The sequence below is a fragment of the Carcharodon carcharias genome, chromosome 18, assembly GCF_017639515.1.
Source record: "Carcharodon carcharias isolate sCarCar2 chromosome 18, sCarCar2.pri, whole genome shotgun sequence".
Lineage (NCBI taxonomy): Eukaryota > Metazoa > Chordata > Chondrichthyes > Lamniformes > Lamnidae > Carcharodon > Carcharodon carcharias.
In genome coordinates this window covers 81,243,611-81,256,105 of record NC_054484.1, presented here as the reverse complement: position 1 = coordinate 81,256,105, position 12,495 = coordinate 81,243,611, and the positions used below count along the sequence as shown (strand labels likewise).

General features: G+C 42.1%; 1 protein-coding gene across 1 annotated transcript in view; it reads left to right on the top strand.

The window, feature by feature from the left end:
• LOC121290467 (diacylglycerol kinase eta-like) overlaps positions 1 to 12,495 on the top strand; it is a 383,823-nt gene that overhangs the window by 328,312 nt on the left and 43,016 nt on the right. Inside the window, exons 20-21 of the mRNA XM_041210907.1 lie at positions 3,744 to 3,851; positions 5,498 to 5,611. Of these exons, the coding sequence (XP_041066841.1) occupies positions 3,744 to 3,851; positions 5,498 to 5,611 (222 nt within the window). The remainder of the gene's footprint in view (positions 1 to 3,743; positions 3,852 to 5,497; positions 5,612 to 12,495) is intronic.

Below are 12,495 nucleotides of genomic sequence, written 5' to 3'. Positions count from 1 at the left end.
ACAGGTATAGACATCAGGGTGGAGGACTATGAGATATTAGAGGAAATTAACATAGAGAGAGAGGAAGTGCTAGCGGGTTTAGTGGCCTTAAAAGCAGATAAATCCACAGGCCTGGATGAGATGTATCCCAAGCAATTGAGAAAGACAAGGAAAGAGATATCAGAGGCCCTGGCAGTAATTTTCAAATCCTGTCTGGCTAGAGGTGAGGTGCCAGAGGACTGGGGGACTGCTAACTTTGTCCCATTATTAAAAAAGGGAGGAAGGGATAGACCAGGAAAGGTACAGGCCAATCAGTCTAACCTCGGTGGTGGGGAAGCTACCAGAAAGAATACTGAGGGACAGAACATATCTGTACTTGGAGAGACGCGGATTAATCCGGGATCATCAGCATGGATTTGTTCAGGGGCAATCGTGTTTGACAAATTTGATCTTTTGGGGAGGCAACCAGGAGTGTGGATGAGGGTAATGCATTTAATGTGGTCTACGTAGACTTTAGCAAGGCTTTCGATAAAGTCCCTCATGGCAGACTAGTCAAGAAAGAAAGAGCCCATGGGGTCCAAGGCAAAGTGGCACATTGGATCCAAAATTGGTTGAGAGGCAGGAAGCAGAGGGTAATGGTAGAGGGATGTTTCTGCGACTGGAAGTTTGTTTCAAGTGGGGTTCCACAGGGCTTGGTGCTGGGGCCCTTGCTGTTTGTGGTGTACATAAATGATTTGGACTTAAATGTAGGGGGTATGATCGAGACGTTTGCAAATGACACAAAAATTGGTAGGGTGGTAAACAGTGAAGAGAATAGCCGTAAACTGCAGCAGGAAATCAATGGACTGCTCAGATGGGCAGAGCAGTAGCAAATGGAATTCAACCCGGAAAACTGTGGGGTAATGCACTTGGGGAGGGCTAACAAGGCAAGGGATTACACTATGAAGATTAGGACCCTGGAAAGTACTGAGGATCAGAGGAACCTTGATGTACCTATCTACAGATCTCTGAGGGTTAGCAGGGCGGGTAGATAAGGTGGTTAGGGTATATGGGATACTTGCCTTTATTAGCTGAAGCATAGAATACAAGAGCAGGCAGGTTATGCTGAAACTGTATAAAACACTGGTTAGACCACAACTGGAGTACTGTGTGCAGTTCTGGTGGTCACATTATAGGAAGGATGTGATTGCACTGGAGAGGGTGCAGAGGAGATTTACCAGGATGCTGCCTGGGCTGGAGGGTCTGAGCTATGAGGAAAGATTGGATAGGCTGGGGCTGTTTTTCTTGGAGCAGTGAAGGTTGAGGGGGTACCTGATAGAGGCATATAAGATTGAGGGGCATAGATAGGGTGAATAGGAAGGCACTTTTTTCCATTAGAAGAAGGGTCAATAATCAAGGGGCATAGATTTAAGCTAAGAGGTAGAAGGCTAAGAGGGGAATTGAGGAGAAATTTTTTCGCACAGAGGGTGGTGGGAGTCTGGAACTCACTGCCTGAAAGGGTGGTTGAGTCATAAACTCTTGTAACATTTAAGTATTTAGATATTAATTTATTTTGCCATAGCCTCCAGGGCTATGGGCCAAGCGCTGAAAAATGGGATTAGTGTAGTCAGAGCCTTATGACCGGCGCGGACACAATGCTGTGGCCTCCTTCTGTGCTGCAGATGTCTGAGTCTATGAATCGCTGGATCAAAATCCTGGAACTCTCTCCCTAACAGCGCTGTGGGTGCACCAACACCACATGGACTGCAGCGGTTCAAGAAGGTGGCTCACCACCACCTTCTCAAGGGCAATTCAGGATGGGTAATAAATGCTGGCCTAGCCAGCAACACACTCATCCCAGGAAAAGAATTTTTAAAATCAGTCACTTCCATTGGCAAGATTTGAACCCAAATTAACAAACAAATGTCAGGGTCAAGTGATAATGGGAGGCAGGCCTATCGACCCTGGAGAGAATTCAGAGCTGCGACAGGTGCTGCCAGGTGCCGAAGCGGACTGGTTAAAAGAGGTTGTACCAGCTATAAAGAGAAATAACAAAAACAGCCCTCTAGCCCTCACCCATCATGTCTTGTGCATTCCTCATGCCAACGCATGCCATCCTGTGCCACCATAGCCCTTATACCTTCTGCCAACCTATGCCCCACTTTTCACCCCGAATGCCAACTTAGTACCAATGCATACAACCAGTGACCCCACCAACCACCCTTTGCCCTTACACCCTCCATGCCAACTCACCCAATATCCATCAAGGGAAGATCGCAAGAGCCATTCTGAAATGAAATAAAATAAAGTTTGAAGTGTTTATTGCAGACTTTATTTTAAAAAAAAAACACTTATTGATTAAAAACCAATTCAATACATTTAAAATCCTTCAAGTACTTAATCTTTTAATGAAAGCACACACCTCATTCAAGTACTTAACCCTTTATGAAAACATGCATTTGTATTCCTAACCCTACGTCAGACTTGGAGCTGTCAATAAAACAGTGAACTTACAAGCCCCCAGTGTGATAATGTTAGGCTGTGGAATAAGTCATGCAGCACTAATTCTATAATGCTAACCCTCAGGCTTATTTCAGCAGACAGCTTGTGAAATTGCAAGCACTAATCTTTTCCAATGGCAGAGCTTTTCAAAAATTTAAAGAGCTTGGAGATTTAAATGCCTTGACAACTTGACAGTTCCACTGAGTCCATTTTTACACATGTTTATGTCTACTTTTAACAATCCCAAAGGATACCTGACCTCTCTCAAAGGGGTCCCTGGACCTCTTCCAAAAGAGTTCCTGGATCTTTCCAAAGGGAATTCCTACATCTCCAAATAATTCTCACAGCTTTAGATGTTTTTCTCAAATCTCTAAAGCCCACAAGTGTTTTGGGCATCCCACTAATGAAAATTGGATCTGTTTGGAGGCAACTGCACTTATACAGGTGAAGGTGCCTCCACGAACCATGGATGCGCAAACTACAACCTTCCCCTATTTCCCCTGGCTAAAATGGTGGGAGTTGGGTTCAGGAGCAGGACTTTGTGAATCGAGACTCAGGCACCATTTTGGCTAAGCCCTTTCCGAGACCCCTTCCGTCATGGTGAAAATCCAGCCCCTTATTTATCTTCTGTGCTATAAGGAGAGCAAGCCCAGCCTTTCCAGTCTGTCCACATAACTCTAATTTCTCTTCTCTGATACCATTCTAGTAAATCTTTTGTACATCGTCTCTAAAACTTTGACATTATTCCTAAAGTCTGATTCCCAGAATTAAATATAGTACACTAGCTGAGGCCTAACTGAGCTTTATAGAGGTTTATCATAACTTCCTCACTTGTGTCCTCTAAGACTCTATTAATGAAGTCAAGCATTCTAATTGCTTTTCCAGCAGACCTCTCAATTTGCTCAGCCACCTTTAAATATTTGCGTGTCTCTATTCTTGCAACCCCAGGTCTCTCTATTTTTGCACCCTTTTAAAATTGTACCATTTTGTTTATATTGCCTCTCCTTTCTTCCTACCAAAATGTATAATTTCCCATTTCTCTGCATTAAACTTCACCCAAAATGTGCTTGACCCTATCCTCAGTTTGATTATATCATCCTGAAGTCCTTGGCTATCCTCCACCCTGTTTACTATGGTCTTACATGTTCAGGAAAGGCATCAGCATTGCCATTGAGGGACATCTTACTGCTACAGTTTGAATGGAGTGGAAGACTGGATGTGCATTATTTAACTGTTGAAATATAGATGTGTTTTTTCACGCTGTCTATTTTACTGTGTTACAGTGCGATGGACAATACATTCCCCTCCCCAGTCTCCAGGGCATTGCTGTATTAAACATTCCCAGCTATGCCGGAGGAACTAACTTCTGGGGTGGTACAAAAGAAGATGATGTAAGTTGCATGAGGAAGATATGGACCCTTCTGTCAATCACAAAACAATTGATTGTTGAGCTCAAGACATTCCTACTCTCCTCATTTGGTCCTAAAGCAGCTAAATGCACCACTGGTTGGAAAATTGCCAGAATGCTTCTGGAGCAGCAGAATTCAGGCATTGAATACGACAATATTATTGTTCAGGAACTGCTGCCACTGTTGTAAGCCTTTCTAGTTAATACTGGGATCATACTGTAATATGCCTTGAGCCTGGAGTATTGCACAAGTGGAAGCACTTTCTAAACAATGTTATAGCCTGTCAGATTTCCAAAGTACGTGCTTGCCTAAACACTTAGAAATGTATCCTGTTCTTCACTCTCACGCCATACTTTTGCTATTGCCAATTGCCTTGTTAATAAATGTTCTTATGCAGGATATGTAAATTTATTTTAAAAGATGATGTAATAACAATGCTTAGAGAGAAGCCAAAACACTGGAAACGGAGAACCATTTAAATATCTGGTTCAACTATTATTTCTTGCTCTATCACAACTATATGTCAATCACATCTATCATATTTCAGTTTTCTCCATAATCTCCCAAAATAATAGCTATCCAACTGCATTCCACCAAAAAACAATCAGCCAACCAGATACCCTTCAAATTAACATTTCTGTCCTCTGAGAAGGCGAAAGGTTTAAAAAGTCCTCCTATCAAGTTTCTGCAAATTTGTACAGTGGAAGGAGTTGGATTTGCCTCAACCCTTGCCTCCCACGTTTAATACCGGCTTCTCCAACTCTTGTTGGCCTCTGTTTCCTTGGCTCAAACTTCACTGGCTTCTTGACTGCTGCTACTGTCCACCTTGAGCACCAGAGGTCAACTGAAAAGCTCATTGAAACTACGTTCCCAGCACCTTGCCAACTCTACACATGGTTGTCTATTCTGGAGCTGATGTTGTTTCTAGATGTTGAGCAGAACCAGCTGGTTCATGAAAAATTAGCCTACAATAAAGGAGCCAATCAGTCTTGGCACCACTCATCTCCGACTTTCTTTCCTCCCTCCTTAACAAGCTTTGCCACGGTCCAAGAAACCATCATTTAAGTCAGAGCCACTGTGTAAATGAGTAACTTCGCATCAGGCCTCAGACTACCCATGGGTGATATAGTCCTATTAAATCAGCTCTAATTATTTATTGTGCTATTAAAATTATTATCCATGACTTTCAAAACTGTTGTTGAGTTCGCTTTTAAGTTTATTGCTCACAGTTTGAAATCGTAGTCGGTTAGGCTAGACGTTTCTGGTGGTGATTCTAAGCAGCTGAACACTTAAATGGGAAATGGAAAAATATTGTATCCACCAACATTGCCACCAGTAATGTCTATCTTTTAATATCTGTGATCATGTGTAAGGGGTAGTTTGCCCTCCCTTTCAGAGCTTAATTTAGAAGGATGAAAACTGACTTGGGCTGAAAGCTGGCAAGATCACATTCCTGACATGTGCTGCTGTGAAAGGAGAGCAAATTTGTAAAGTTACCTCTTACAACTCCTTTCCAAGGAAAGGCCTGCTCCATCAGACTAGAAAAGAACTCAAGCTGCAAATGCTGATATGTTTTGCCATACAGTTATTCTGTCCTTCCCAGAGTTGTGAATTTTGTGTCCTTTTAGATCTTTGGTGCACCCTCGTTTGATGATAAGATCTTGGAAGTGGTGGCTGTATTTGGAAGTATGCAGATGGCAGTCTCAAGAGTCATCAAGCTGCAACATCACAGAATAGCCCAGGTGGGTACGTTGCTCTTCAGATGCTTTGATATTTGAAGATAATTGTAGTTGATGTCCAGATGATAATCTCCAGATGAAATGCTTTCCCTGCTGTTCTATTGGGTGAAGACTATTTAAAGATTTTGAATTGTGTCCATAGCTTTATAGAAACATGATCTTCTCTTTAAGTTCTCAATGCCTTTTCTTCATCTTACATCTCCGCTTTTGTTACCCCCTAATCAGCATCAGTCTGATTTCCCATGATAATTCTGTTAAAAGCTCTGTACAAGTTTTTTTAGGATTTTAATCATTATCAACCAACATAATCAGCTGCATTCATGAATTGGGATTGGGTTTTTGTTTTACATTCCACTCTGTGTTGATAAGTATGTCTGCTGAGATCATTCATTATCAGCCATGTTCGTTACTGGAACAGAGAAGACATGTACATTCTGCCAGCAATGGAATGCCTTGCCAGAGTCTGCATTGCCTCTGAACATCACTGAATTTCACGAAGGGCACAGCTTGTACGAAACTATCTAGCAGGGCTTCTTGTGGCTGTGCAAATCACTGAATGAAATTTATTTCTAGAGGCAGCATTAACCTTGCCTAATGCTACATGCATCATTGATGCCAAAAATTCAATTTTTTTCAAGTAGATCAAGAGCTCAAGTTCAAACAACAACAATTTGAAATTATACAACACCTTTTAGCACAGTGAACAATCCAAAGGCGTTTCACAAACACAATTTGACACCAAATAACATAAGGAGATATTAGGACAGGTGACTAAAAGTCTTGGAGGTAGATTTTAAGGAAGGTAGCAGGACAGTTTGAGAATGCAGTTAATAGAGCATACAATATCCTAGATTTTATTAACACAGACCTAGCGCACAAGAAAATGGAGGATGTGTTGAACTTGTATAAGACACTGGTTTGGCCTAAGCTGGTATATTGAGTTCTGGGTGCCACAATGCATCAATGGTGTTAAGTTAGATGAAAATATTGTTATGATCCCTATAGAGACTGATAGCATATACATCCTAGTCTTTCTGCTCCTGCACTCCCTTTCGAGTTGGATCATTGTCACGTGGGCATTTCTTGGAACCTTATGATGTCATAATCAGGAAGCCAATTAACCCTTTTTTAGAATACACCCCAGGCCACTTTCGTGTGATGTCCCTTTTAAGACCAAAGAAATTATGGGCTTTTTCCAGCACATGGGTCATCACAATATCGATGTCAGATTCATTAACCTTTAACAGGCACCTTGACCATTGATGAAAATCCAGTAGTCAAGTGTGGCAATGGCCAAAACTTATTTCTGATTGATGCAGAGCCAGAGGTGGACATCAACTTCAACATTCAATTTTCCCCAGCTCTAGTTTCTCTGGCCTAAACTATAGTTAAGTCATACAAGAGCATTTAAAGACAGGCAATAAATGCTGGCCTTGCCCACTATTGAATAAAATTAACAAATACATTTTTAAAAATGGCATCTCACAGTTGATGCAATCCGCCTTTGTCACCGTTTTCGTACAGTGAACTGTTCACCTTGTTTCATTCATACAGCAAAGGAAGGGTTTGGCGGACTTGTATTTCTGCTGTTCAGATCCAATTGGTCATAAGAGAATCAGGATTTGGAAATGGCCATTCTGCCCATTGAAACACATGGGCTCTGCTATAGTCCAGTTCTGTGGAAATTCTGATCATTCTATTACTGACTGGAGGATTATTCCAAATGCACATTTTTCTTTGCAGTATTTTCTGAGAGCTGCCCTTAATTTAATGGATCCATTTTCACTTTCTTGATGTACTTTGCGTTTAATTTAACATCACTATTAATATCCCTTTAAAGTTATTTGAACAAATGTTTATACGGTTCCCAGAATTTCCCCTTCCTTTTCTCCCTCCAGGGCTTCTATCATTCGTTTCCTTTTTGTTTAATTTCCAAATTATTTGACTTGTTTATCTATTTTGGAAACTGCTTTCTCAATATACCCTTTCCTTAGATTTTCCCTAAACTAAGATATCTTAAGCAATATATTCCAGTTAGTTTATTTTAGGACACCTTTCACTGCTTTGATGTTTTCCTGATCCTTGTTGGAGCATTGTAAATGTGGTTGATCTTAAATTTAAGCTGAATTGCTTTGGTCATTTACATGCAGTGAAATCATAAATACATTCCCCTTGAGCACAATTACTATGCTGTGGCAAACATTAATCAACTTATCCCCATTGATCATAGCAGTTCCTAGACATTCCACTCCTTACGATTTTGTGGTTGTTGGCAGGATTTCAGCCAGCAGTAATGCTGACTGCTGAAATGGGAGAGATGGCCCACTACTGCAAAAGGTAGAGACTTAAGCCAAATGCTAAAAACACAGTACCCAGTTGTTTTAAACACAGGCCAACAAACAGCTCAACATCTTGAATGGACACAGTCCAAAGCTTTTGTATCTGGGAGTTACATTGAGTTGCAAGAAACACCTTAGTAAGAGCTCACTGAACATAAAAACAAGAAAGTACTCGATCAGCAAACTGGCTAGTTCAATCTGCAGAGCTAACGTGCAGACAATAAGAAACTCTGGTTTTGCCACCCATTATTCGAAATCAGATTATTCCCCCAAGTTTGGCTCAGTTCTTCTCACACAATGAAACCATACGCATAACAGTAGTAATAAGTATCGTGGGACCAGCCTATCTAACAGTCCTGTCCAGCATTGTCTCTTCTGACAGGCCATCCTGCAACCACTGCTCCTTAAGGTGAAAGACGTACCAAATCTACCCTTGGCCAAAGAGGAGTTTAATCTACTAAGGCACTTTCTTCACACAAGGCTCCTCAGTTGGACCGTTGTTCTCATGTCACCCCCAGATGACACACGAGGTGGCAAGGAGAAGCTTTAAGCAGAGTCTGTGCCCGTTTATTGGCAAGTCTAACAGTCCAGGTCCTGGTTTTGAGCTCCCACAATACCTGTATTGGATATCTGGCAAATAACAACAGGGTAGCTTTAACTTTTGATGATGGTGTAAAATAGGTAATATCAGATCAACCGCCTTTTATACAGTTTGCTGACTTACCTTCCATCGAAAGCAGTATATAGAATACAGAGCACAGAACAAGCCATTTGATCCAGCTGGCGTGTGCCAATGTTCGCAAGAGCCTCCTCTCACTCTACTTAATTTCAGCACATCCTCATGACCTTCTGTTCCTCTCTTGCTGATATACTTATCTGACTTTCCCTTAAATGTGTCTATGCCATTGGCCTTACTGCTTCTTATGATAGTGCATTCCACCTGCTAACCACTTTCTGGGTGTTTAGTCCATTAATAGACTTCACCCCTACCCCCTTGGCACCTTCCCTTCTTCATTTACTGATTCTGTTCTGATTCCCTGTTCTGATCAGCTTTTACTTTTTCTTTTCCCTGTCCCTTTTCTTGCCCCTTTTCTGTTTTTTCTGTTTCCGTGTCTTAATTTTCCCTCCAATAAGGTATTGTTTGTTCTCTTGATTCAGGACCCATTCCTTTAGGTTGGAAAATTGTATATATCCACCATTTAAAATGGTGAGAGAGGGAAACCAGGAAATTATGACCAGTTAGCCAAACAGGTGTTGTTGAAACTAGAGTAATGTTAGAGTGACTGAATGCCGATCACAGCGAGATAGCATAGATCTTAAAGGATAGATCATGCCTGACGATCTTGATTGAATTTTTTGAAAAGGTATGTTACAGACAGGGATGGGAGAGAACTGAAACCCTTACTGTCTGTAATCAGAGTGTTTGTGTATGTTTCTCAACCCCTGAATGTGTGGTCAATTTTTTAAATAATCAACAAACTTTCATAGTTTTAAATACAGAGAATTATTTGTTCACACCATCACCCTGAAAGTCTAAACACTACATCACCCTCACTCACGCACACGCATACAGCCGAGAAAGGTACAGTTCAAGAGGATAGTGTACTTTATAAATTGTAAGTGAAAGAATAGTTCCTAGATCATGTTTGGCTCGTCAAAGGAAAAGCAGTTGTCGCAGGCCTGTTGAAAGAGACTTTTCACTCCAAAAGGGTAGACTAGGAGGGGGTTTCAATAGCTGGAGCCATATGTCAGCGTTGCTGCAAGATTCCCCTCAAAGAAATGGCTTTTCCAGCAGATCTGAAATTGGTTACTTGTGGTTTTCTTATCAGGAGGCCAAGTTTCTGTACAGATGGACTTTGAAAAGGAACGTCTGTGAGACTTTAGGGTGTAGCCATCCCCAGGTTTTAAAAAAGGCTTGGGTGTTGCTGCCTTTTTCTGCAGCTTGTTCCTTTGCAGACTGATCAGTTTCTCTCTGGTACATGGGATAATAAATTTGTTACCTGTAGCCAATTCCATTCACATCACCAATACTCCTTACGTCCACCATGAATGGTTTAAATCGAGATGCCATTGCTACACAATGGAGAATGGGTGGGGGTGGGGGCAGTCTGTTTGCCCCCACTCATTTAGAACAAAGAACAAAGAAAAGTACAGCACAGGAACAGGCCCTTCGGCCCTCCAAGCCTGCGCCGATCATATTGCCCGTCAACTAAAACATTTTGCACTTCCGGGGTCCATATCCCTCTATTCCCATCCTATTCATGTATTTGTCAAGCTGCGTCTTAAACACCACTATTGTACCTGCTTCCACCACCTCCTCTGGCAGCGAATTCCAAACACTACCCTCTGTGTAAAAAACTTGCCCTGCACATCTCCTCTGAAGTTTTCTCCTCTCACCTTAACTCTATGTCCCCTAGTAATTGACTCTTCCACCCTGGGAAAAAGCTTCTGACTACCTACTCTGTTCATGCCACTCATAATTTTGTAAACTTCTATCAAGTCGCCTCTCATTCTCCGTCGCTCTAGTGAGAACAATCCGAGCTTCTCCAATCTCTCCTCATAGCTAATAACCTCCAGACCAGGCAGCATCCTGGTAAACCTCCTCTGGACCCTCTCCAATGCCTCCATATCCTTCTGGTAATGTGGCGACCAGAGTTGCACACAGTATTCCAAGTGTGGCCTAACCAAGGTTCTATACAGCTGCATCATGACTTCCCTGCTTTTATACTCAATACTCCTGCCAATGAAGGCAAGCATGCCATATGCCTTCCTGCCTACCTTATCCACCTGCGTTGCCACTTTCAGTGACCTGTGGACCTGTACACCCAGATCCCTCTGCCCATCAGTGCACTTAAGGGTTCTGCTATTTACTGTATAATTCCTGCCTGTATTAGACCTTCCAAAATGCATTACCTCGCATTTGTCCGGATTAAGCTCCATCTGCCATTTCTCCGCCCAAGTCTCCAACCGATCTATATCCCGTTGTATCCTTTGACAATCCTCTTCACTATCTGCAACTCCTCCAACCTTAGTGTCATCTGCAAACTTACTAATTAGCCCAGTTACATTTTCCTCCAAATCATTTACGTATACTACAAACAGCAAAGGTCCCAGCACTGATCCCTGCAGAACTCCACTATTCACAACTCTTCATTCAGAAAAGCACCCTTCCACTGCTACCCTCTGTCATCTATGACCAAGCCAATTCTGTATCCATCTTGCCAGCTCACTTTTGATCCCGTGTGACTTTACCTTCTGTACCAGTCTGCCATGAGGGACCTTGTCAAAAGCCTTACTGAAATCCATGTATATAACATCCACTGCCCTTCCATCGTCGATTATCTTTGTCACTTCCTCGAAAAACTCGGTCAAGTTAGTGAAACACGACCTTCCCTTCACAAAACCATGCTGCCTCTCACTAATACGCCCATTTGCTTCCAAATGGTAGTAAATCCTGTCACGAAGAATCTTCTCCAATAATTTCCCTACCACTGATGTAAGGCTCACCAGCCTGTAATTTCCTGGATTATCATTGCTACCCTTCTTAAAGCTGCTTTCTGCAGCTTTCTTTGTTAAATTTTGAACTTGGAGACATGAAGTATGGAAGTCTGTTGATTTTGAGTTTTAGGTAAACCACAAGCAATAGCCAGTGAAAATTCAACAAATGGGTTCTGTCTGGGTATGTCCATTCAAGGGGGAGGCTCCCACCCATGGCCATTCAATCAGGAACTTTGCAGAGACTTGATGTATCCTGCGTAGAAGTTGCAAAAGTCATCTGCCTTCGGCAACCATCTTAGTAATCTTGTTGGTGTCCGTTGTTAGATCAAAGACAGTTCCAGAAAATTAGAAAAAAAAAACAGAACATGCTGGAAAAACTCAGCAGGTCCAACAGCATTTGTGGAAAGACAGAGTTAACGTTTCGACTCCATATGACTCTTCTTCAGAGCTAAAGAGAAGTAAAAATGTGATGAAATTTATACTGTTTAAGGGGGGTGGAGCAGGTGAAGCTGGATAGAATGTCTGAACAATCTTGTACTCAGCTGAAGGATTTTTATAGTTGTTATACAACTCTGATTGAGGGTTGTTGTTAGGCTGGATGTCAGTGCTAACCATGTCTAACTGTGCTGCACTCTCACTGCAAATTCTACTCTCTACCTTTCTAACAGTGCAGCCACTTTTCTGTTTAACCCTTGTGCACTGGAGCATGTTGTTGGGACTGACACCCCTAACCTGCAGCACAGAGTCCTGGTCAGCCTTTGGTTTTTCTCCTCTGCTTTCTGACATTGTGGCCATGGTTGCTGGCTGTAATTGCAATTCTTCTCTTTTGCAATCACGGCTGGTGTCTGGAGTATTAAGCAGTGCTTCTTCACAGCTGGGGGCAAAGGAGAGATTGACAAAAATGTCATGAACAAAAGGACAAAGGTAGTGTTACTGGCTAAAGGAGGTGCTGATGGTGGCATTAAGGTAAGAAAACAGAATGTATAATAGTAGGACAAGGGTAAGCACTCTAGAGAGGACATGAACAAGTGACAGATGGTCCTAGTGGGG